General features: G+C 47.0%; 1 protein-coding gene across 9 annotated transcripts in view; it reads left to right on the top strand.

The window, feature by feature from the left end:
- The window catches only part of TBC1D1 (TBC1 domain family member 1), a 933361-nt gene that overhangs the window by 417528 nt on the left and 491068 nt on the right, over window positions 1–24765 (top strand). For all 9 annotated transcript variants that reach the window (XM_085642280.1, XM_085642279.1, XM_085642278.1 and 6 more), the window contains one exon: window positions 16034–16558. In XM_085642280.1, coding sequence (XP_085498406.1) covers window positions 16034–16558 — 525 coding nt within the window. The remainder of the gene's footprint in view (window positions 1–16033; window positions 16559–24765) is intronic.

The raw sequence follows: 24765 nt of genomic DNA, 5'->3' as shown, positions 1-24765 counted from the left end.
CTCGTGGCCCATTCTGGTTTCACAACTGGTTCCAGGGGGGCGGGCATTCTCCTGCGATCCTCACTTCCGTTGGATATCACTAGGGTAATCTCGGATGACAGAGGGCGCTATGTGTGTCTGTCTGGGAGGTGGGAGGGGCAGCCCCTTTCCCTGGTCTCAGTTTACGTCCCCCCGGGCCTCCAGAACTCCACCTTCGCGGACTTGGGTCGAATGCTGCTTGAACTTCCGGATGGCCTTTTGCTTATGGGCGGGGATTTTAATTCGGTGGTTTCGGGTGACCTGGATCGTCACCCACCCAGGGCCCTCCCCGCTGCCCAGGCATGGCTTGGTGGCCTGCTGGAGACCTTCGGCCTGGTAGATAGCTGGAGATTAATGCATCCGACCCAATGTCAGTACACCTTTCACTCTGGGGCGCATGGGAGTCTTTCTAGGTTAGACTATTTCCTTATGCCCGCGGCACAGACTGGTCGGATTCGAGAGGTTAGGCACCTGGCGCGGGGTATTTCCGATCATTCCCCGCTGTGGCTGCTCTTTGACACCGAGACGCGGTCTGCAGGGCGGATTGCTCCCATTAACCCGTGGTACCTGCGAGACCCTATGACTCGCGACAGCCTGGTTAAGGCTATGGACCAATACTTCCTTGACAACGAGGGGTCGGTGTCGTCCGCAATGTCCCTGTGGGAAGCCTTTAAAACCGTAATCCGCGGACACGCCCTCTCCCAGATAGTGGTGGCTAAGAAACTCAAGAGTGAGGCAGTGGTGAAGCTGGAGACTGACATTTCGGGGCTGGAGTCGGCCTTGGAGGCGGGTGTCACTCCGGACGGGCTCCATGCCCTCAGCCTGAAACAGTTTGAATACAGGTCTCTTGTCACTGACGCCGCCAAAACGTTGTATAGGGAGCAGCAGGGTCGATTGTATGATGCCGGGGACAAGGCGGGAAAGTTGATTGCGTGGCTGGATAGGAAGGAGAGAGTGAACCGTGTGGTCCCGGAGCTGTGTGTCTCGGATGGAGTGTGTGTGACTGAGCCTGGTGAGATTGTGGAATGTTTCGCTGACCACCTCCGGGCCGTGTACTCCCCGGTGACTGATAGGGATGAAGAAGACTCTCGCCTTCTGCTGAGGGATATTGCTTTGCCCGGCCTGTCTGTCGACGACCGTGAGCAGCTGGACGCCCCCTTGTCTGTAGATGAAATTGCAACGGCGATTCGGTCCCTTCGTTCGGGCAAGGCGATGGGCCCCAACGGGCTGCCTATTGAATTATATAAGTTGCGCCCGGATAAACTCGCGCCCTTCCTCCGTCGTATGTTTCAGGAGTCCCTTGAGGCAGGCTCCCTTCCTGACGACCAACGTCTGGCAACGATAGTCGTGATCCTCAAGGACGGTAAGCCACGAGATCGCTGTGCCTCCTACAGGCCTATTTCGCTGCTAAATGCAGAGCCTAAAATCCTGGCGAAAGTCCTTGCCAATCGTTTGTTGAGCGTCATCTGCGATTTGATTCATCCTGATCAATGCGGCTTCATCCCTCACCGTAACACCGCTCTTAACTTGCGGCGTCTTCACGGCGCCCTCGCCAGGGCGGAGTACCTCTCCGAACCAGCCGTGCTGGTTTCTTTAGACGCCACGATGGCCTTTGACACCATCGAGTGGCCATTTCTCTGGGCTGTCTTGACCAAATTCGGCTTTGGGGAGGGATTTCTTGGCTGGGTGAAGCTTCTTTACACGGGACCCATGGCTCAGGTGGTAGTTAATGGGCGGGTCTCTCGGCCCTTCGCTCTCGGTAGGGGTACGAGGCAGGGGTGCCCGTTGTCCCCTCTGCTCTTTGCTCTTGCCTTGGAGCCGCTCGCTGCTTGGCTCCGCTGGGAGCCCTCGATCAGAGGGATCCGGTGGCCCCGGGCTTCGAGGATCGGGTCTCGTTGTATGCGGACGATATTCTCCTGTATCTCACCTCGCCGCGGCAGTCGCTTAATGTTCTCTTTGATGTTCTGACTTCCTTTGGGAGAAATTCGGGTCTAACGATCAACTGGTCTAAATCCTGTGTCTATCCTATCTCCGGTGACCCTCCTCTCTTGCCGCCTCGGCTTCCGATCCAATTATCTCTGTCCGGCTTTAAATACTTGGGAATATACGTCTCGATGGACCCGGTGGCTCGCTATGAGCAGAATCTCCTGCTTCCACTTCGGCGTTTGAGGGAGGACACGGCTCGGTGGTGTAGGCTGCCCTTGTCCCCGCTGGGTCGGGCAGCACTGTTTAAAATGATGTCCCTTCCCAGATTTCTCTATGCACTTCAGAACTCCTTCGATGTTATTCCTGTGTCCTACTTTCGGGAGGTGGAGAGCCTGCAGAGGAGACTGGTGTGGGACGGACGGGCGCGTATCGCTCTGGCAAAGCTTACTCTCCCCTGGTACGATGGGGGCATCGCGCTTCCCGACATTCGCAGGTATTATTGGGCCTCACAGCTGTCGGCCATTAACCATGCCACGTATGCGCCTGGCTTGAATCCGGCGTATGAGATGGATAAATTCCTGCTTCCCGGCGGGAACTATAACAGGGCACTTTACTCCAGCTCGGCTGGACGGACCCTTACGGGCCCTACTAAGATTGCGGTACGGATCTGGAAGGCGGCCAATGTAGCCTTGGGCTGGAGTGAGCGATTAACATGTGCTACTCCTCTGTTTGCCTCCGACCGCCTGGGAAGCCTCTGGACAACGAAGGGGTTTGAACGTTGGGACACGATTGGTATTAGTAGAGTGGGAGACTTATGGATTAAGGGTGCTGTTAAAACATTCGCGGCGCTCCAGAGCGAATACGAACTTACGGAAAGGGAGTTCTTCCGCTACGCCCAGATTCGGCATGCCCTGCTCTCTGTTTTTGGGGCGGGGACCAATATCCCGGCTTCTTCGCCCCTCGAGGACCGCATACTCGATGGTCATGTCCCCGACAGTACTATTTCATTAATTTATAAAAAACTTATCAATAATCGGCTGACCTCTTGGTGCGCCTCCGGGAGGCGTGGACGGGGGATGGGGTGGAACTGGACGACGAGGACTGGCAGTCCGCCCTGTCGTCCCCCAAGGAAGTGGCCATTCCAGCCCGTCTCCGCCTGGTCCAACTTAAGATTCTCCACCGGGTGTATGTGACGGGTCCCCGTTTGGTCTCGATGGGATTTTCTGAAGACGGGCTCTGTAAGCGGGGATGTGGACTCAGAGCCACCTTTCTCCATATCCTTTGGGAGTGTCGCGAGGTGGCGGAATACTGGCGTCGGGTTCATGTGGTCATGGGACAAGTCACCGGGGTTGTGCTGCTGCCGGAGGTGCGTCGCTGTGTCCTGAATGTGTGGGAACCCAATGATTATAACGCGGCTCAGACTCGGTGGGCGGCCCTGGGGAACATGATTGCCAAGAGAGATATAGCGCAGCTTTGGGGTTCCCAGCGGCCTCCCACCGTGTCCGTATGGAAGGAGAACGTGGACTGGTGCATGTTCAGGGAGAAGACTGTGTATGTGGCTCGTGGTAAACCGGGGGCATGGGGTAGAATCTGGGGGCAATGGAACGCGTATCGTGGGGGTATCTGTGTTCCCCCCCCTAGTGGACACCGATATTGCCTTGTCCCCCTGACCCTTGATGGTTCCCTGTGACTTTTGGGATAATCGAATATAGACGTTCCTCTCCCGTGACCCCCCCCCCCCGACCTATCATTACTCCTTCCTTTTAGTAGCTATCTGAAGGTCAGAAGTAGAGTCCCCCGGATGTAGCCTGACCCACATCTTTTGCCCTTACGCCTCGCCTTTTGTTTTTATTTGTTATTTATGTTAAACCTATGTATCCTGCTTCCCTAGGACTATCCGGAGTCATGTACGGGGCTGGACCCCGGGAGTCGACTACTGCCTTAGCCTTTGTATGATCCTTCCCGAATCTAGCGGCCGGCCCTGGTGGTTGTAGGCCCATGCTTGTAATTGATTTATTGTTCAATAAAATTTCAAAAAAAAAAAAAAAAGAATCCTGAAATTCCCCTACTACGTAGCGTTTTCCTCATTCACAAGTGCAGGGGCAGGAATATAGGAATTCTGAAGAAGTTGCACTTCATATTACAGTGAACACCCACAAAGCCTTGGTAATCTGGGTGCTCCTGAAGAAACGGTTGGTAGTTTGTCACTATTGAAAGGTATACAGAAATTCTCCTGTTATGTGCAGGATTGAGTGCGTTCCAAGAGTTCAAAAGAGAGGGAAATCCCTGTATTGTCTGCCATGATGTGTACTACGATTCATTTACCTGTCGTGAAATATTAATCAATTCACCTGTTTATCAGTGACTTAAATAGCTCTGAAATGCCTAACCTGTATTTATTTCACTAAATGAAGGAGATCATAGTCTATATGTTCAGTGTGTGTTTAAGAAAAATAAACGTATGTGCTGTTTTTGACACACTATCTGGTTTTCTGCGCAAGTCACTAGTTGTAGTGGCCCTCAAAACCTGTTGCCCAATTTTGAAATGACTAGCATAAGTCTGAAAACACACTGATCATATGGTCTTCCGTGTTTTTTGAAGCAGTTTGTTTCTTGAAAAGCTTTGTATTCGTATTATATTGATAAAGTTGGCCAAGAGACTCTGGGCGGGGCTATAGGTAGCCCCCACCCGCTTCAAACCTCCTGGTTTTTTTTCTCTCACCTGTTGAGGCGTGCGTACCACGCGCTGGCCGTTTGCAGTGCTGCGGTCTTCTTCTTTGGATTTATTCATGGATTCTTCGTGGGAGGTCATCTCCCTTGTTGTTTTCTGCCTGCGGGGCATGGCGGGGCCGGCCTGGGCATCGCTGTGCCTTCCCTCATCGTGTCTGGAGTTGGGGTGCGCTCTTGGCGATGGAACGGGCGGGTCCGGCTGACGGAGTCACCAGCCCTGTGTGTTTGGGGCTGTCTTTCCGGGTTGGAGGCCGGATAGGGAAGCGTCAGCAGTGGGGTCGACTGGAATCCTCGGCTGGCTTTTTCTGCTCCTCGTTACAGTAAGGGCCTAGTGTGAGGCCGTTTTTTTATCCTTTCATATGTGTTTGTTGATTGGATTGTGTTTTTCCTCCACTTTACCTCATTTCTGATTGGTTTTCTGGGGTTCCCTCCCTGTTTTTCGTACCTGTTGGTTGGTCCCTGGTGTTCAGCTGTTCCCTATTAAAAATCTCTCAGCTGTGCTTTTGGGTGTTGTTTCATTATGGCGAAGCGTGCTTCCAAACACAGACATGTATTGTCCTCCTCTTCTGAAGATAATGAACCAATTCCAGCTCACCGGACTAGGTCCGAGGGATTCTGCTGCCCTGCTGTTTGCTTCTGAGGTCCAGGACATGATTGAGGCTGCTGTGGCTCGCGCTCTAGCGGCCAGGGTCCCTGCTAAGCACAAGTCTTCTCGTTTGGCGGTGGGTCCGGTGGACTCTCCCTCTGAGGACTCTTTTTCGTCAGGAGCTGCCAAGCCTTCTACCTCTTCCGGGAAGTTTGTTCATAGGGAGGAGGTTCCTACGATTCTCCAGCACATTAGGGAAAACGTGGGGTTTTCGCCTTTTTCTGCTCCGGGGGGGTGGGATGACATATTTCCGCAGTATGTTAAGCCTCCCATTCTCGCTATGCCCTTTCATGGATGCATCAAGGACTTGATTTCTGGGGAATGGCGCGATCTGGAGTGCTCGTCGGTTCCTTGTTTCTTGCAGAAGCTGTACTCCTTGGGGGAGGTCTCTCTTCCACACTCTGTCAAAGTGGATGCCATGTTGGCCACCCTGATTGGTCGTACGGTGATTGTTCTCCAGCTGATGCTACTGATGAAAAGGTGGATGGGGCGCTAAAGAAAGTCTTCTCTGCTGGTAACTTTTCGATGCGTGCTGGCATTTATTCTGCATATGCGTCACAGTCGTTGGTGTCTGACTTTGGGAGGCTTGCCACGGCTATTCAAGGTGAGTCGGACTGCTCCGGCTTGCTTGTCCACATGGAGCACCAGGCCAAGCTCTTGGCTGACGTCTCTTCGTATGTGCTTCGTTCTTCTGCCATGGCTTCTGGTTCCTTGGTCCTGGCGCGGAGGAACCTGTGGATGCGTGACTAGAAGGCCGATTGTTCGGAGAAGTCCTCTCTCCTTAAGCTTTTTGGTGAGCAGCTGGACAGTATGATCACGAAAGCATTCAAGGACCATAAGTATGCTCTGCCTTACAAGGAAAAGTCATCAGCTTCTCACTCTCGCCGCTTCTGGATTCTGGCTCCTTCCTCGGCCTCTTCTTTCCAGTCTTCCCGGCAGTCCTCAAGGACCTTTTCGGACCGTCGGCGTAAATTCCAGCCCAAGAAGGCGGCTGCCGTGGCTGGTCCCGAGGGTCCGTCGGATGCCTTCAAGCGGAAGTCCCGACAACGACTGCGTGGCAGCCTCGAGACACATGGGCGGGAGGTTGTAATTTGTTCTGGAGGCTTGGAGACTGGATGTGAGGTATCGCTGGACGTTGAGTGTTATCAGGAGAGTTTATCCTATTGACTTTGTCGCTATTCCACCTGGCTGGGGCACCATCCGTACTCCTGTCCCCAGGTCCCAGCGAGGCGGGAGGCTCTTCTGGAGGGGGTTCGGGATCTTCTGGCGAAGAGGGCAATCGTACCGGTCCCCCTGGCACAACGGGGTCAGGGTTACATTTTGTTTCTGGTCCAGAAGGTTTGGGGGGGGGAGGGAGGGAGGGTGGTTCCGGCCGGTTCTTGACCTCAAGAGGGTGAATGGTTGGGTTCGGACCATTCACTTCAAAATGGTGACTTTGCAGTCCGTCATTCCATTGGTGGGGGTCCAGGACTTCATAACTTCTATCGATCTGCAGGACGCCTATCTTCATGTTCCAGTGGCTCGGGAGCGTCAGAAGGTTTTACGTTTTGCGATTGGCAACTCCCACTTCCAGCTTGCGGCTTTGCCATTCGGGCTGAAGTCCGCTCCTCAGGTTTTCACCAAGCTTCTGGCTCCGTTGGTGGCCTTGGTCCATGCCCAGGGGATATTTCTCTATCCTTACCTGGACGATTGGTTAGTTCATGCTCCCTCGTTCCAGTTGGCTCTCACACGGAGGTTCTGGCCATTTTGAGGGGGCACGGTTTTCTTATCAACGTGGGGAAGTCCTTCCTTGTTCCGTCCCAAGATCGTCTCTTCATTGGGGCTCGGTTTCGGACGGATTTGGGGGTGGTCACTCTGCCCGAGGCTCAGGTGGACAAGATTCAGTCTCACATCCTGTCTCTTCTGTCAGGTCCGGTTCAGGTGGCGGCTCATTGGCTCCAGGTGCAGGTGGACATGGCGGCCGCGGTCTTTCTTGTTCCGTGGGCCCGGTTTCATTTGCACACTCTGATGGCTCATGTTCTGGCACATTGGTCTCCCCATTGCCTGCCCCTCTTCTCCGATTCCAGTGTCCCCTCAGATCAGGACGACTCTGGGTTGGTGGTTTTTGATGACCGGATCGTTTTAAGACCGGTTCTTTCCTTTCGTCCTAAGGTGGATTCTCAGTTCCACCGAGATCAGGAATTGGTCCTTCCTTTCTTTTTTGATTCCCCATCCTCAGCGTCTAAGGTGCGGCTGCACTCTTTGGATGTCCGGCGGGCTCTCCTGGTCTATTTGGAGCGGGTCGCTCCTTTCTGTCTTTCTGATTCCCTTTTTGTGAATTTTGGGCCGGTGAATCGGGGTTTGCGTCCTTCCATTCCTTCTTTGAGTCGTTGGGTTAGGTCTCTGATTTCTTTGGCTTACAAGGCGGGGGGGCACCTGTCTCCTTTGGGGGTTCAGGGTTGTTCCACTAGGTCCATGGCGGCGTCTTGTGTGGAGGTCCAAGGGACTTCCATTTCTGAGATTTTCCGGGCTGCCACCTGGGCTTCGCCATTGACCTTTGCCTCTCATTACAGGATTGGCCGGGAGTTTGACCGTTCTGATGTTTTTGGGTACAAGGTTCTTTCCTCTATAGTTCCCGAGTAGTGGGATTTCCTTGTTGTCTGTGTTTTTTAATAAACCTGTTTTCTGCAGACCTTCTTTGGTTGTCCTGGTTGGCTTTGTACATCTCATTGTGTAAGGAATGGAAGCGAGGGAGGGACGAGCAGGTAATGCCTCAATTACTTACTGGTAATTGCATTACTCTGAGCCCTGCTCCCTCGCTTCCATTACTTACATCCCTCCCTCCCTCCCTGGTAGTCCAGGCCAACCTTTTGGTTTGATTTCGGTCCATGTGTGTATTACAGGAGGTTTGAGGGGGGTGGGGGCTTCTTATAGCCCGTGTGATAAATCGCGTGGTGTGGGTGTCTGGTGAGGCAGGGATGCCTCATTGTGTAAGGAATGGAAGCGAGGGAGTAGGACTCAGAGTAATGCAATTACCGGTAAGTAATTGAGGCATTAATTGAATCCCTAGACTGACGGACACAGAGGCGGGGGCACAGCGTTATCTTGCCGTGCTCGCCATAATAATCCTGTCTTTCTTGGCCCGACGGGCACCTGGGCGGCCAGGCCCCTATCTGCGTTCTGGAGTCCTGATAGTGAGCCAAAACCCCGCCTCTTAAGCCCCGTAGGTGCCCCCTGCTCGAGACATTGCTGTCAGGGGCCTGCTTGCAGGTCCTCAGTTAGGTTCTCACTCGGTTTATGGGTGTTTGCTGTGGGGCTCGGGGGTGCACTGTGTCTGCTTCCAGCTAGCCATGTCCACCAATGACGCAGCCGACCTTCCGGCTCTTCAGCTCTGCAAGAGAGCAGCAGACCCCTGACGCCCCAAGAAGGGTGCAAAACAAAATCTTGAGGCAGCAGAAGCAGCCTGTCACAGAGCGCGGACTGCAGCAAGTTATGGCAGCATCTGAGAAGTGCTCAGAGGATGGCAGCTGGCTACAGCAGACACATTTGAAAGGCTGCCCTCCTTGAGTGTAGCGAGTAGTTTGACTTATAAAGCTTCTCGTTTGAAACCTCATTCAGTGTAGCCATTACCACACGAAGGCAGCCGCTCATTTTATCCCCTTGGCCGTTCTTTTTGTGTTCAGTTTTCTTTGGCTGTCACTGAATGTATTAATAGTAACAGTATTTTTTGTTTAATACATTAGTCTTGCCAGATTAAAACAAAGCAATTTCTGTCCCCACTGTGCTTCGGGGCGGATGGAAATTACCAGTACATCATGGAGTGGAGAATATCCTGTACTCAATTCTGTAAGGATTTTGTGTACAAAGTTAAACAATTCTACAACATTTTGTAAGAAACCTTTCCATTTCGGAGATTTCTGTGCTGTTTTTCAACAATTTGTCAGTTTTCAAAACTTCTCTGAACTGTTCCAAAAATAAAGCACTGCCAAGAGTTGCAACAATTATGCACACTTTAAAAATAATTCTCAAGTTATGATTCACCAAAATTTCAAACCTGATTTTGCTTGCTTTTCCGACTAATTCTTTGCGTGTTCACTATAAATGCTCCTCTCCAGATAATTTAAAATAATCCTGTTATTTAAACATATTTTCTCTTTTAATGGTTGTTAAATTGCAATACCCGCACCAGATTTAATGGTATTAAATTAATCTACCTAGAAACTACAAAACACACTAATTATAGTAAGAATATGTGACCTACATGCATCATCGGAGTTCAGCAACAAGCGCTTTACTTGTTGACACAAAGCGCTCACTCCACCCATCCATAACACGCTGCTTCCCCGATATATTATTTGCTATATTAGTTAAAATAATTACATGCAATTCTTTTAAATGGACTTCCCAAACACTGTGCACAAATAGTTGCAAAAATATGCAGAATTCTATGAAGAGTAATCACAATTGTTAATCATTCATTGTACCAACAAAGGAAGTACGCACACAGAAGAGGGTGTCGGGGATGCCCATTGCCATCATCCTGCAGAAGTCCATAATCTGAATGTTTCGTAAAGGATCTGGTCATCTGTACGGGAGTGTGCTTCCTATTCTACAACTACTACACTAGACCATAAGACAGTCCCACTGTGGATGAAACTGCACATTCACATTCAATAACACCTTTTCAAACAATCTGGGACCCTCAATCTGTTCCGATTTTAAGTAACACTCTAGCAATACCAAGTGCGAAGCACTCTCAGACACTTTAAACATGCCTATTTCAAAGTGGAATACTCTGCTAAAACAGTTTCCATTGATTTAAGGCTGAAAAGGAATGATTGCCAGAAAAATAAAGTGCTGCAATAATGCTGCAAAATGTCAATTTTATGACGCAAAATCTCAATTTTTGCACCAAAAAATTTACAAATCTATGCCGCAATAACCTTGGGGGTCTGATTTAGGAAATAATCTAGCTGGGTTCAGGGGGCTAAAGCAGGGCCTTTGTTTTTCTGACAGCCAAAGAAAACTTGTTAACTGTGTATAATAGGAAGATTGTTCGTCTTCATTTGTACTAATAAAAAATATACAGCAACTATTTAAAATAATCATTCTGGTTTTTTCCATGGATCGAAATGTATCACCTTTCATTGTTTGAGAAGATTGCCTCTTGTGCCCTGTGAGGAGACATTTGGAAAGAGCTTTATAGTCGGACTTTCAAATTGTTCCTTCCCACTCCTCTACCTTCCTCACAAAATGTTGTTGCAAATATTTTTTCCATCTGCCATCCCTCCACAGCGAATGAACCTGGTGACCTACTTGTGGTGATGGTCTGGACCGCAAGAGGGGTTTCTGCCTTCCTTATCACTGATGTGGCCATTCTCCGGTCCACTGGCACCCCACCCTGTTATTTAGCATGCATGATTTTAAACACCTACCTGATTGAATTGCTACAATTTTCTCTTGAGCTAGGAGTTTGCTGTTGACAGACTGCCAACACAATAGCACTTTCCTACATTCGCTCTGAATTCGGTACAATGTCACTGTTACTGCATAATCAGAATATACCTATGGAGAGTAAATACTTTTTAAATGCCCAAGCAGCCCTCCTTTCTAAAATTGGATAGTCTTTAGGGAAAGTCTTTTCATCGCTTGTTTAATCTTGTCAGCATAGTGTGTATTTCTGAAAGCTAAATGCTGTCTTGAATGTCTAAGAGCAAGATGTATTTTGCCACACTGGATGGAAAGTCGATGCAATATCGCCCTCCTGGGGCACCTACCTAGTGTGTATGAATATGAGTTGGCTACTGTTTTATTTTCCAGGACCCATGCCAGGAACCTTGATGCTTCCCGAGCTGCAAACTGCAATTTTGCGGTATTTATTGATCATAATTTGTGATGCAAATAATATTCATTTCTCTGTGCCCTAATATAAAAATGAAGTGCATATTTCCAGATGACCACTAAAGACCACAGATATCGTAATCAATTAGGTTGATGTTTTGAAGTATGAAAATACATTGAAACCACAGATAATGATAGCTCCGTTTTGAGAACGCAGAAAATGAAAATCCAAATAAAGAAAGGCAGAGTTTGATCAAATATAATAGATATTCACTCCAAGAACAGGTAAAAATATATTTTAAAAAGCCATTCTGGGTCCATGCTAGTGAACATAGTTTTAATTTCAAAGCAGAAAGAAAATGATAAGGAGCCAAAGAATAGGTCAGCATGCATTGCCAGGGTTGGAAAAAGGAATGAGGATACTAATGGGGTCACACAAATGTATAAAAGAAGCAATTTTTCAGGGAGAGTAAAGTTATATAAAAAAATGTATTGGGAAGTGTTGGGCAATATCCCATCAAAGGCCAGAGGAAGAACGAATGTGGGAAAGAAAAGAGACAGAAGTGTAAAGGTTTGGGTGGTGTTGGACCTGGCACACTCTGCAGGGTCACCCCCAACCCTTTTGCCTTTACCTTCCGCATTTTGCTGAATTCGTTTTTGCTGGTCTTGGGACTCTGTGAAATTTACAACTGCTAACCAGTGCTAAAGTGCTTGTGCTATCGCCTCTAAATTTGTTAGAATTGGTTTACACTCAATTGGCATATTAAATTCGCTTGCAAGTCCCCAGTAAAATGATACTACATATATCTAGGGCCTAATTAAATGCTACAAGTGGACCTGCAGCGCTGATTATGTTACCCACTTAGGTAGCCCTTTAAACATGTCTCAGGCCTGCCATTGCGACCTGTGTGTGCAGTTTTAAACTGCCATTTCGACCTGGCAAAATAAACCTTTCGCCAGGCCCAAACCTTCTTTTTTAATGTATACACGTCACCCCATGGGTTGGTCCTGGACAGCCCAAAGGGCAGTGTATTTAAGAAGTACTTTTAAGTTTTACATGTACTGGTAGTTCCAAATGTGAACAGGTGACCTGTTAATACTTGGTGTCCTTATAATTGTAATTAAAGATCCTCTCTTATGGTAAAGCAGGGTTTTAAATTATAATTATGAAAATGTCACTTTTAGAAAGTTGGAATTTTCCTGTCTTAGCCATATAGTGCTGTAGCCTGTTCCTGGGTTACATGCCTGGGTGTAGCTGAAAGTTGGAATTTGTGTATTCCTCCTAGACAGCCACACACAATCGAGAGCTTGGGTCTGCCTGGATGGGCCATAAATAGCAGGATCGGAGGGCAGAGCTGTGCACAACCCTACTTGCACTTGAATAGATGTGTCCTGCCTCCACACAATGACACAGTGGTCTGTATACCCCCTGTAGTCAGTCTGTAGCCAGAGCGGAGAATGCAGGATGCCAGGAGACTTCAAAAGGAAACCTGTACAAGCTTCTCCCACTTCTAAGGCTGAACTGAGTATAAATGTTGAAGCTCAGACACCAACTCTTCAGTACACTTCTGGGCCTTTGGATAGTCGGCCAGAAAGAAGTACTGTTGTGCTGCTGAAAGGACTGTCACTCTGCTGGACTGACTCTGAAAGACTGCTGCCCTGCTGTGCCCTGGCCTGGGTGAGAAGGACTGGACATGCATATGTTGAACCCAGAACCTCAAAGTGGCTCCAAGAGAGCTAGTTGGCTGGCCTCCTGAATAGGGTATCAGGGACAGAAGGCTCCAATAACCTTAAACCCAGCACCTAGACTGTCATATGCAAGTCCTACCCTTCCAAGTGGTGCTACCCCAGTCCTGGACCCTTGGAAGTGGCCATTAAAGTGCTCTGCCAGTCCATCTGTGGCTCCAGCAGACCAACACATCTTTTCTGCTCTGCGGTGCAACCCCGAACATAACGGATTCATTGCCTCTGCTGTGAGGGTCTCCTGACGCAAAGACTCTGCATCGAACTTGCAGCCCGCATCAGAACAGCTGCCTTTGCAAAGCTTTCCCAATTCAGGCCCTTTCATCGCAAATCTCTCGTTGACGGCAGCCTCAACGACCAGGCCGGCTTTCGCATCGCAGCCTCACAGCTCCTTGGAACTGATTCATTGCCCGACTGCACAACGCATCCACAAGGATGGACTTTGCATTGTAAGCCATTGTCTACAATGATGCAGAACCTCGCATCACAGCACCTCTGAATCGACTCATCGTCTCAACTACGCAACGCATCCTTGGCGAGTGACCTCACAACACTCCACAACTAGGATTTAAGTTACGCTTGTTCAGCGGGTCCCTGCAGCCAGCCCGCTCTCCATCACGGTTGGCCTGAACCTGTGGCTTTGTCCCGGTGCCACCAGATGTCCACAGATTTGTGCTTTTGTGTGGAATTTTCATTGAAATATTTAAACCAGCATAACTCCTGTTCTACTGTTTGGATTTTTGCTGATTTGGTCTTGTTTTATTTATTAAAAATTGCACTATATGTCTAAATTGTTGTGGAATCCTTTTGTGGTGTGTTTTCACTGTGTTACAGTTTGAAGTGTTGAACAGATACTTTACACATTGCCGCTGAGTGCTCTGTGCCAAGCTAGCTGAGGGTTGAGCACAAGTTAATTTAGGGTTTGCTTGGGACTTCACCATGACAAGGATTGTGGTTCCTGCTTGAGTAGGGTTACAACGGCCTCAACCAGAAACCTACTTTCTTACAGGTGGTAAATACTGGAACAGCTATTCCGAAGAGAACCAATTTTGAACTTAAATGACATTTATACCTTAAAACAAGCACTGGCAAAGTCAATAGGTCGCGTGCTGAGCTACTGGCTTTATAATTTTTTTTGTAAACGCATTCATGCAAATGTGTCACAATGCATGTTCAGGCATGGTTTCCAATCATGGAATGGGTTTTCGATTAAAGAAAATTTCCATTCCAGGATGGCTACAGACGTGCACCCAAGCATCATGACACACATGTGCTTGCTCATGCGTTGTAATGCAGGTAACTGTTTTTGATTTACCAGTCTAACATGGCAGGTAGCCATGTTAGACTGGAAAATTAACACCAAAAAAAGATATAAATTGTTCAAAGCGAGAAGATAAATTGAGCCACCCACGTGCTCGCCCCTTCCAGCCACTGGAACTTGGTTAAAGAAATATAAAAATAAACGTGTTATTGGGAGAGGGCAGGCAACACCAGGCAGGGGGGAATGAGAGAGTGGGTGACCCGGAAGCATTTTGCAGCTGCCTAACCCTTTTAAAAAGCAAAATAGAAAAAGTTAATAACAAAATATGCAGAGTGCGGGGGGAGTTAAGTTAGAATATGTAGGGAGGGCTTTTTAAGAGTTCCAAGGGAAGGAAACTCAAAATATATATTTTTTTTAAAACCACTTACCTCTTCACGGCCTGTCTCTCCTCAGTTGTCTCACTTCTCTTCCTGGCTCCAAGTCCCAGAAGCAGGAACCACCTAAGCCAAGCACGGCGCTGCTGTCACCAGCGTGACAGCAGTGTGGTGATTGGTCTGAGCTCTGTGGTTCGGCGCTCACACAGGGAGTTGGAGCTTGTTCATGTTCTCCACCCAGGCTGTGCAATACAGCCAGGTGGAGAACAAGGTCAGTTTGCATGACTGTTTGGCAGGCCCAAGACGGCCGGCTAAACCATCATGCACACTTACTGTGCACAAACCACTCCTCCTCCCTGTGACACCAACCCCACCCCTCCCTAACCTGGCCCCGTAGCTATGAAAAATAAAATGATATATTTTTTCCTTTTTCCACTGCTATGAGACCAGTGGGGCGACGCTCTTCTGCCTTAGCAGAGGGGCTGCCCCTGGCTGTCACCGCACCTATTGGACTCGAATGAGCAACCTGAGAACAGAAGGGGACACATGAGACGGTGGAAAACACCAACATAAATCAATAAACACAAGCCTCTGCAACCTCCCCCTTATGGATACTTCCTCGCCTGTCTGTGGCACATGCTATATTTATGTGTACTGCAAGGTAGGTTTTACTGTAAGAAAGCCAGAGTAGAATGTACAAAGTAAAAACGCTACGAGCTGAAGCAACTAATTGTGTAAGTTACAGATACTCGCTTCTGAGCGTCTTCCATTTTTGCTTATAAGATAAAAAAAAGAATTGCATAAGCTTATTTCATTTTAAGCAGACTTATAGAGCATATCTGATTTGCAAAAGTTATTACTCCGCCTTTTAAACATCTTTGAATAAATCCTAAGATTGCCGGGGGAGAGCTTACCCTCCTCTGTAGGGTCTGTGCCGCCCACATTCCCCTCACTCTGCCGTTAACCTCCGACAATATTTCAATGAATTTCATGACCAACAAAGGACATAGCCCCACATACATAAGAAATTTGAAGAAACGAAATGTGAAACTAATAAGTACTTGTTGCGACGAGTTTACTGGGTCCTAAAATTTGAGAAATTGAACCCTATCAGAAATAAGCAACTTACCTCGATGCTGCTTCACTGCAGAAATATTATAGGCGATATCCCTTTGAAATTTTTTCCGAACATGTGAGTCTCTGTTCTCCCTCCACAGGGAATGTTCCGCTTCACAATGTTGCAATGATGCTATATTTCTTTTGAATGAAGTCATTAGTGTCTGAAAGTGTGGAATGTTAAATGTGAGATGATACGTTAAAATGGACGTTCATTTGAATTCTACTTTCAATCTTTTTTTAATGTTGATATCCAAGAGCCGCTGTGAACAGAGCATGTTATATTGCCTCTTCTACTGTAAGTTAAGAAAGGGCTGCATGTCTTTATGTTGTGATTCTTGCACGCTTGTGATCATCTTTTTGGTGTCCAACACTTAAGGCTGTGTTTGCATTTTACAGGTACCTGAGATCATCAGTTCCATTCGCCAGGCTGGAAAAGTAGCTCGCCAAGAAGAATCCCAAGCTCGTCTCTCCGATGTTGATGATGCTTTTGCTAAAAAGTTTGAGGTGCTGTTCTGTGGACGAGTGACTGTGGCCCATAAGAAGCCCCCTCCAGCACTTATTGATGAGTGCATTGAAAAATTTAACCATGTCAGTAATACCAAAAAAACTGATGACAATTTGGGTTCTCAAGAGGAAGAAACTGTCAGTGATCTGGGATCCTTGAAGCACACGACATTTCGGTCCATGTTCCAGTCTCCTTTCAGTGAAGAAGATGATAATAAGCCATTCCGAAAATCCTCGTCTCAGCCTGGGCTACGAAGTTGGGCTTCAAAAAAGGCCTGGAAAGAAAGTGGCAGCAGTAGTCTTCCTGGTTCTTTTGAGGAGCAGGAAGTATCATTAGATATCGAAACCCCAGCAACGCAGGGACGGAATTTTGTACAGCCAACGGATATCGAAGGAAATCGAACTATGCTGTTTACGGTATGATTGAGCAATTGCCTTAGATAATTGATCATTCATATGCACCTGACTGTCAAATTGGAAGGCTTAATTTAACCTCTCACCACAAAACTCTGCAAAAACTAATCACTGTTTTTACAAAAAATATTTAGAGCCTGGTACAAATCCTTTGTAGCGTTTAGTTTGTTGCATGGTAAATTCTGAACACTGTAGGCCTTCAGTTATGGATATGGCCTTAACCAATTATAGATTTTTTTCTAAATTAGAACACTGGAATGTTGGGAAATCCATTAAAGACATTGGAGTGGCAAAGGACCAATGAAGGTTGGCATAGACCAGATCTGTTCCACCATTCCTCTATTTGCCCTATTGGTTCTTCTTATTTAATTTAGAACATTTTGCCATCGCTGGATGTAGTGTTCTAATAACATAGCCTATGTGTGTGTTCTGTACTGGTCTATTCAAAGCCCTCTCCCTTGCTATAGAGTCTTGCCATCCGCTTGCTCTTGTAACTGTGTTAGAGTTCATAAAAAAAAACAGTGTAGCCTTAGCATTGGGTGTTACCACTATGTTAAACATGTTGGGGACGTCTCAGTTGCATTCTAAACATCAAAAGATTAGCCGCAAAGAGATGTGGCTGGTGACCTGTTAATAGAACAAATAAATCAAATATGTGTTTGCCCATTAACCCGGGAACGATTCAGGTCCACTCACAGTTATAAGAAAGGATGTTTTTTTCTTGGTTTCAGTGGTTAATCTATAACAATGGCTTCTGCAGATGCTGGTAATGAACATTCAAAAGGATAGGTTGATAACAGTGATGAGCAAAGGTTGATGCTGACATTGCTCTTGTCATTATATTTCATGTTCGTATTTGTTCCATGGGAAACTGTCATATGCACAAAACTGAGTTTGGAACTAGCCTCTTTGCTCCATTCCTTGTTACTCAAGGTGCCAAATGCAATCCTCGATGATATATTATGTTATGTTATCTGATTTGCAGAGCGCATGACTGCCCCAGCGATGGGGCGTCCCAGCGCTAGATACGCAGGTAAAAACCGAAAAGGGGAGGGGTTAACAGAAGAAGAATCAAGTCAAGAGCCAGGTCTTAACTGCCCTCCTAAAAACCTCATGATCCTGTGGGTTCCTGGTAGTGCTAAGTAGAGCATTCCAGAGAGATGTAGCCAAAACTCAGAACGAGCAGCCACCCGCTCGGCCTCTTCTAACACAGGGAGTGCATAGCAGCTGTTGGTATGAGGAGTGGAGGGCGTGTTCCGGTACATAGAGGACGAGAAGATTGGCGAGAATGGAAGGGGCTTGGGCATAGAAAATGTTGTGAGCTATGTACAGAGATCTGAATGTAATTATTTTTCCCACTGGGAGCCAGTATAGTTTATGTATATATTTGGACCTAGGGCAAGACTAAGGGAGGGTAAAGAGGTTACGGGCAGCAGCGTTTTGCACCCTCTGTAATCGATTGATGCCTGCCTTATTGGCACCAAGGTACAGAGAGTTACAGTAATCCAGTCTAGAAAGAATAGTAGACTGGATGATGGTTTGGCTTGTTTGAGTGTCAAAGAACCCGAGCTGCGGCTTCAGACCGCGTAGGAGTCCAAAGCAGCTGCTCGCCACTGATTTTGTCTGTGCCTGGAAGGTAAGTGCACAGTCTAACCACACGCCCAGGTTTTTTACGATAACCTAAGGGGTAGGAGAGACTCACAGCAGAGTAGGCCACCACTGTTATTCCCGCTGCAAAGCATGTAGTTTGACCACATTTTTATGAGGGAGAACCTAATTTGCCAGTTTCCACTGAGTTGTATGGCCTAAGAAATGCACCCTACCTGCTACTTCATTTTCTCACGAATTGCAATATCCTTACTGTGTATGCTTCGACTACTTTATCATATAATTGGCAAGAGTAGAGGACCTAGTGATATAATTATTTCATTAAAAGTATTTATGAAGGGCCAATATGTCTCTGTCCTGGAGAGCCCTCCACAACCTGCTGAAATACATATTAAAATGTACAGTACAATCATATACAAATACAATGAGTTACCACAAACCGCTTAAACCAGTTTTCAAATGTCTAAATTAATTGATATATTCTTTAGAGTAGCACAAATACATATTTTTAAAACTAGTTAACTGCTAAAAGGATGGCGCCCAGAATGGAGCAGTAGGGAGGCTATTCCAGGGTAAGGCGGGAGGACAAGTAAACCCCTGATTTATGGTTTGGTCAGCTTTGTGTGGGAATCTCCAATCTTAACTCTGACCTGTCCCTATATCACTGCCTACTACAACACAGTTTGGCAATGAGGTAACGTTTTTAAGAAAACGTCTAAAAGTACCAATTCCTTGGTATACAATCCTCAAATAAGAGCCGTTGAAGAGAAATCAAAATAATCAATATATTCCTGAATGTCTTGTCTCTTCACATTAGGTGTGTTGCAGCATTAAATGAAACTTTCAATTAATAATGTGTGTTTTTTAGACATCTGGTGAGGAAAGCTTTGTCTCCATCTAAATGGAACAGGCCCAATGCCTGGATCACACATTGTTAAAAGACCAAGTCTCAGTATACACAACTGGCATTATTATTATTACATCTTATAAAGCGCTTGGCTACCACCAGGGTGTGTCCTGCTACTAGACCCAGGTAGCATGAATACTTCTTTAGGTTAAAACAGCCAAGTCTTCACTCCCTTGCGAAACACCACGAGAGAAGAGCAGTTTCGCAGAGATTCCGGAAGTCATTCCAGAGCTACGGACCGAGGTATGAAAATGAACGACCTATCCCCACCCCCATGCGCGCTCGATGACTTCTCTACACCTTACACAAGGACTGGTTAGATGACCGAAGCAGGCTGATAAGGCACCACCAGACCTTGAATGTAGCGAGGGGCGGTACCAAATCTAGTCTTGTGTATATAGCAGAAGGCTTTGAATTGTATGCGTTTGTCTGCGGTCAGCCAGGGAATCACCCCAAAGAAGATGGGATACAGACGCGTACTGAGGAAGGCAGAAGAGCAGCCTGGCAGCGGCATTTCGAACTCCTTGCGGGCACCAGATGACTGCCTTCTCGGCCCCCAAGTGCAGGATGTTCCAGTAGTCCATACTGGACAAGATTAATGCTTGAATCACAGTTTTCTGGGCAAAAAGTGGTATTATGCCTATGATCTTTCTTACCAACTTCTGAACTGCGAAACAGGTAAGCTACCTTGGCTACCTGTGGCTTCCTGTTAAGCTTCTCATCCAGCCAGAAGCTGAGCTTCTTTACCTTAGGTGGCAGATCTGGGAGGCTCCCAGAGCCTCCGGCCGATGCTGCTGATCCCATAGTTGGAGATTTTCTCCCAGTACCATAACCTCAGTCTTCTCGCCATTGAGCTTAACGGAGTCCTCGCCCATCCATGTGGAAATCCTGTTCAGCATAGGTTCAGGGTTCTGGTATCGTTTCCATGTGCCGATGGCACAGCAAAGATGATCTGTGCGTTACCTACATATGATGACAAAGTTAAGCTGCAGCTCTCGACCACCTCTGCAAGGGGGCGTACAGCATCAGGCTTAACGCCGACCCCTGGGGAATGGCGCACACAAGTGCACATGGTTCTGACATGGCACTGCCTGAGAAGACCTGAAATGAACGGTCTTCAAGAAACCAAGACATCCAGGTTAATGCAGTACCCTCCAAGTCCAATGACGTAAGCCTTTCCAGGAGGATGTAATGGGACTAGCAGTGCTTGATTTGTTAAAAAAAAAAACGTGGGTTGAAAAGTTTTTTTATAAAGAGGCACAACCGGGCTTTGTAAATGCTGCGGTTGTCGAATACAAGGCTGCTTAGTCTTGATTAGGGCTAGGGGAAATATAAATTACACTGATGTACTTTGCGTTATGGACATTTTTTGTTACAATTGTTAAGCAAAAATTAAAATCACATCATTACGTCACATTGCCTAATTATGCACCATTCATTGCAAAAAGTTACAGTAAACTTAAATAATCTGAAAAGCCAGAACACAAGCGGACGTTGTTAACATGTTTTTGGTGCTATAGCTTTACAGTGAAAAGATTTGCATTTCACATAATATACGTAATTTCACATTTCTTCTGAAATTACACTGAATTGCATGAATGCAAATTACGCACATTTCTCACGCCCATAGTCTTAATTTGACCTCATCCTTTTGTTTTCAGGCACACTGCGCTTCCTGTCTCTTCTTCTTTTCTGTGCCTGATTTCTATCTGTGTCATTATTTTTCTATCTTTCTCTTCCTCTTTTTCTCCTTTCTCTCTCTTGCTTTAGGTCAAAGTCTGATGATCAAAAATAAGCCCTGTTCCCAAAATCGAGTTCCTTGGCCCACCGCCTTGAACTACCAGCACAAATTAAGAACTGCAGCCTGGACTAGTCTGAAACTAGGAGAAAGGGCACCTAGTCAACCAGCGGTTGACTAAACGGTTTTGGGAGCAGTGCCCTCATACTCGACACTGCAAGCCAAGTTTAACATTACGGCACCTGGTTATAGGTATGAACAAAACATATCGACTTTTTGGTTAAAGAATCAAATATGACTTCAAGCTTACAGTCAAAGCTGAAAATTGCTCAAGCAATGGAGATTAACCTCAAGATAAAAGTGCTTCCTCGGTAGGAGAAGATGGCAAACCAATTGATATCCTAACAACTCCATGTAAAGAACGAAGTTAATAAATGTCTGGAGGATCCCCTGAAACACACTGCACAGAGGGAGTGAACCTAGATTTACTTGTTAGACCTAGAGACATATGGCAGCCCCTGACTGCATAGCTACCTCTCCACACAGCAGATACTGTCTCCAATTCATAGCATGAATACGCTGAGATGAAATCGCAGGGATATTGCATCGGCAGTAGGAGTCCGGCGAGACCCTCAGGTATTCCGGACTCTGTCTCCTGAGGCTGCACCACAACACTTCTTTGTCAATTCCACCCGTGTCCAGATATGCTGCATGCTGCTCAAACCATCCCCCTCTCCTCCACTATTGGATTGTATACTGTTCTTGCAGTACAATGCCACGGTTATGGAACCTCTAATGTTACTACTTTTGTAAGCAAAAATTCGAAATGTTTGCAAAAAAATCACTAGCTTGACCTAGGTTCTCTCAGACAGTAATAAAACAAACTATTCCTTAAACACCAGCCACAGTCCTATCACAAGACAAAGGTGAGGATCTACAAGCATACTGACACCCCAATCTTCCGGCACAGTCCAGGTACCATCCACCACGTGAGGGAGGAATTTTTCAGCACCACACCAAAGGTTAAAGACATATTGTATGATTGGAGTATCTTTTAATGGCCAATCTATCACTGATCATGTAAAGTGGATGATCTTTAGCTAACATTCCCTACAAGCTGGAAAAGGCCTGTGTTCACTATTTTATCACTGTACAATTTTCTAGGAATTGTCAGCGAATTCTCGGGATATTGCCGGAAAATTTGGGATGATTTCTAGGAGAATTTAAATACACATCCATTTGTGCATCTGGAAATGTACAGTCGAAGCAAATATGTGCACAAACCATTCAAAAGGTTTTATTAGCAAAAGAAAAAAGAATAGTCTTTGAATCCGCTTTGGCTGCCCCCAGCAAAATTTAAGCAAGTTCTGCAAGTAGAGGCAAGGAGCAAATATATAACATTTCAGATACAAGCTTCCAGTGAAGATGGCATGACTTTGTGAATCAAAGAGGGCACATGGGTATTGAGGGCTGAGATCAAGAGAAATGAAGAAGCCAGCTTTCAAGTGTAACAAGATTTTTTTTTTGGTCTGAGCAAGCTATTCAACATGGTATTGTGTTAAGAACGTGGATGTGAAAGAAAGGCTTGAAATGTCAGCTAAGGAAAAACAGCAAGTCCCAGTTCACAATTCCCTCCCTCCTGCGCTATTTTTAGGACAAATTAAGACACATCAACATTGATTAAGTGATAAACTTTCTAAAAAAAAACATAATCAGATTTCTAATCAAGGTCATCCTCATTATCCCGTGTTAGGAGAGATCTGAGACATTGAATCCGTTGTTTGCAACACAGCAGAGTCAGACCATCATTCAGGTGCAACACAAGCAAAGCTGGCAATATCATTGGGTAGAAGTAGAAAGACGTGTCATTGGGCGTCCCATTATTATTTCCTTGGAGTTCAATATAGTCTTTTTGGGTAGGACTGGCTTGAATTGACCAGAGGGCCAAAGTTAGAGCGTCAGGCAGCTTAAATCTGGTCTCACTACAAATCTTAGATTTCTTGTTCAGAGTTTCGTTAAACCTCTTTATTGCTCCTGAAAATGTGGGTTGCTAAGCACATTGGAAGTAGTGTTTGATTCCTATGTCCTTATTTAATTCTTGGACCACTGATGGTACAAAATGAGCGCCCTGGCCATTCTCTGCCTGCAGAGGTATTCCAAACCCAAACCAGGGGTTAAATCTCAGAGCAGTTTGCGGCTACAGTGATTGCATCGGCTCAAGCATATGGGTACGCCTCAGTTCATCCTCCAAACATGCACACTAGTACCAAAACATAGACAGAAAAATGATCTCATGGCATTTGAATGAAGTTGTTTGCTGTTAATCCGTGGGCGTATCACCGACATTGGCCGCATTGCGTGCCCTGTGCTTCGTGTATCCTGTCCTGCTGCACCCTTTGGCCCCCGCCGCCGCAAGTACCAACAGCGGCCGCCGAGTGGGGTCGAACTACGTTGCCCAGCAGCCTGTGCACCCAGAGACCCGCCCACAACTTTTCCCGCGCCAGGAGGCGCTTCAAAAACCGCCGCTTCCTTGGCAGAGCGGGTTGTTTGCTGTTAATCCGTGGGCGTATCACCGACATTGGCCGCATTGTGTGCCCTGTGCTTCGTGTATCCTGTCCTGCTGCACCCTTTGGCCCCCGCCGCCGCAAGTACCAACAGCGGCCGCCGAGTGGGGTCGAACTACGTTGCCCAGCAGCCTGTGCACCCAGAGACCCGCCCACAACTTTTCCCGCGCCAGGAGGCGCTTCAAAAACCGCCGCTTCCTTCGCGTCGCGGGACGCGCGCGGGCGTCGCCGGGCTGAGCCCGGGCAGAGGGCGGGCCGTCTGTGGCCGTCCGGGGCAGGACGAGGCTGGGCTGGGCCACCCCCCTTGTTCGCAACGATCTTTAGCACTCGCGTTGGAGGTAAGAGTTACCATTGATTATTACATCCTGTCTGTCACGCTAGTCTGGTATGGGTAAAACCAATCCTACCCACCCACGACCCAACACCAGACACAACAAAACATCTACCAATCCCCTCCCAAGCTTAACAGCAATTGACAGAATGCTGCAAAAGACTATAGGGGTAGTCGCTTCAGCTATAGAGTCTACCGAAAGGCGTCTCTCTCTTCCTATTGGATCAGTCCCACCTATTTTACCGGAGAATGCATCTACAACCTTGGGCAATTCCTATGACTCTATGTTAATGATTTCCTACGCTGGTTTACCTGAACTTCCAGGAACTAACATTAACTCGGAATTAATTAACTCTAATCATTCTCGGACTTTGAATCACACTCCTCCGGCAAGTAGACTGTCCATCACCCCTGTATTGTCGAAGCAGGTTACAAATGAGGAAGAGTCTTTGGCTAATGACTTTATTAATGTTGATGGTAATAGTGTTGCCGGGACACCTATTGTAATTACACAATCCCCTGTTATTACTTCACCAGTTCAAACACGAGGCCAAAAGGCCAAAAACAAACAAAAACATAATAACAAAGAACAGAAGGCATCTAAACCCAAGGGTAAAGGTAATGGCCGCCATTCTAAAGCGGCCCAAAAACCACCTGTAGTAGAGCCACGTGTAGATCAATCAGAGGTTACTAATGTCCAGCTTAATCGTCCCAATATTGAGCCTAGTGCTGATGGCTTTTGGGAAAGATTGGACGTACTTGTATCAACCTTCCTAGGGCCCATTAACGAGAGTATTCGGGCTCTTGAAACTAGGGTTAATTCCATTGATCAACATGTACAGACAATACTACTCTCACTCAAGTCGATTCCAATACAACCAGTTGCTACTATACCCAACCCTGACCAGAGTAGGAGGATGCCCACACCTACCCCCGTCTCTGCCTCGCACGTATCTGATGGCACAAAGTCAAGATCAAGGGGGTCAGACAAACAAGCAGGCGCCCCATGTATCTTACCTATAAGCCTAGGTAGTAGTATTAGCCGCCCCCCTGATGTAGGGA

Source organism: Triturus cristatus, chromosome 2_2 (assembly GCF_964204655.1).
Source record: "Triturus cristatus chromosome 2_2, aTriCri1.1, whole genome shotgun sequence".
In the NCBI taxonomy this organism is placed as follows: domain Eukaryota; kingdom Metazoa; phylum Chordata; class Amphibia; order Caudata; family Salamandridae; genus Triturus; species Triturus cristatus.
Note: the sequence above shows the minus strand (reverse complement) of the source record. Positions and strands in the feature narration are given on the sequence as shown.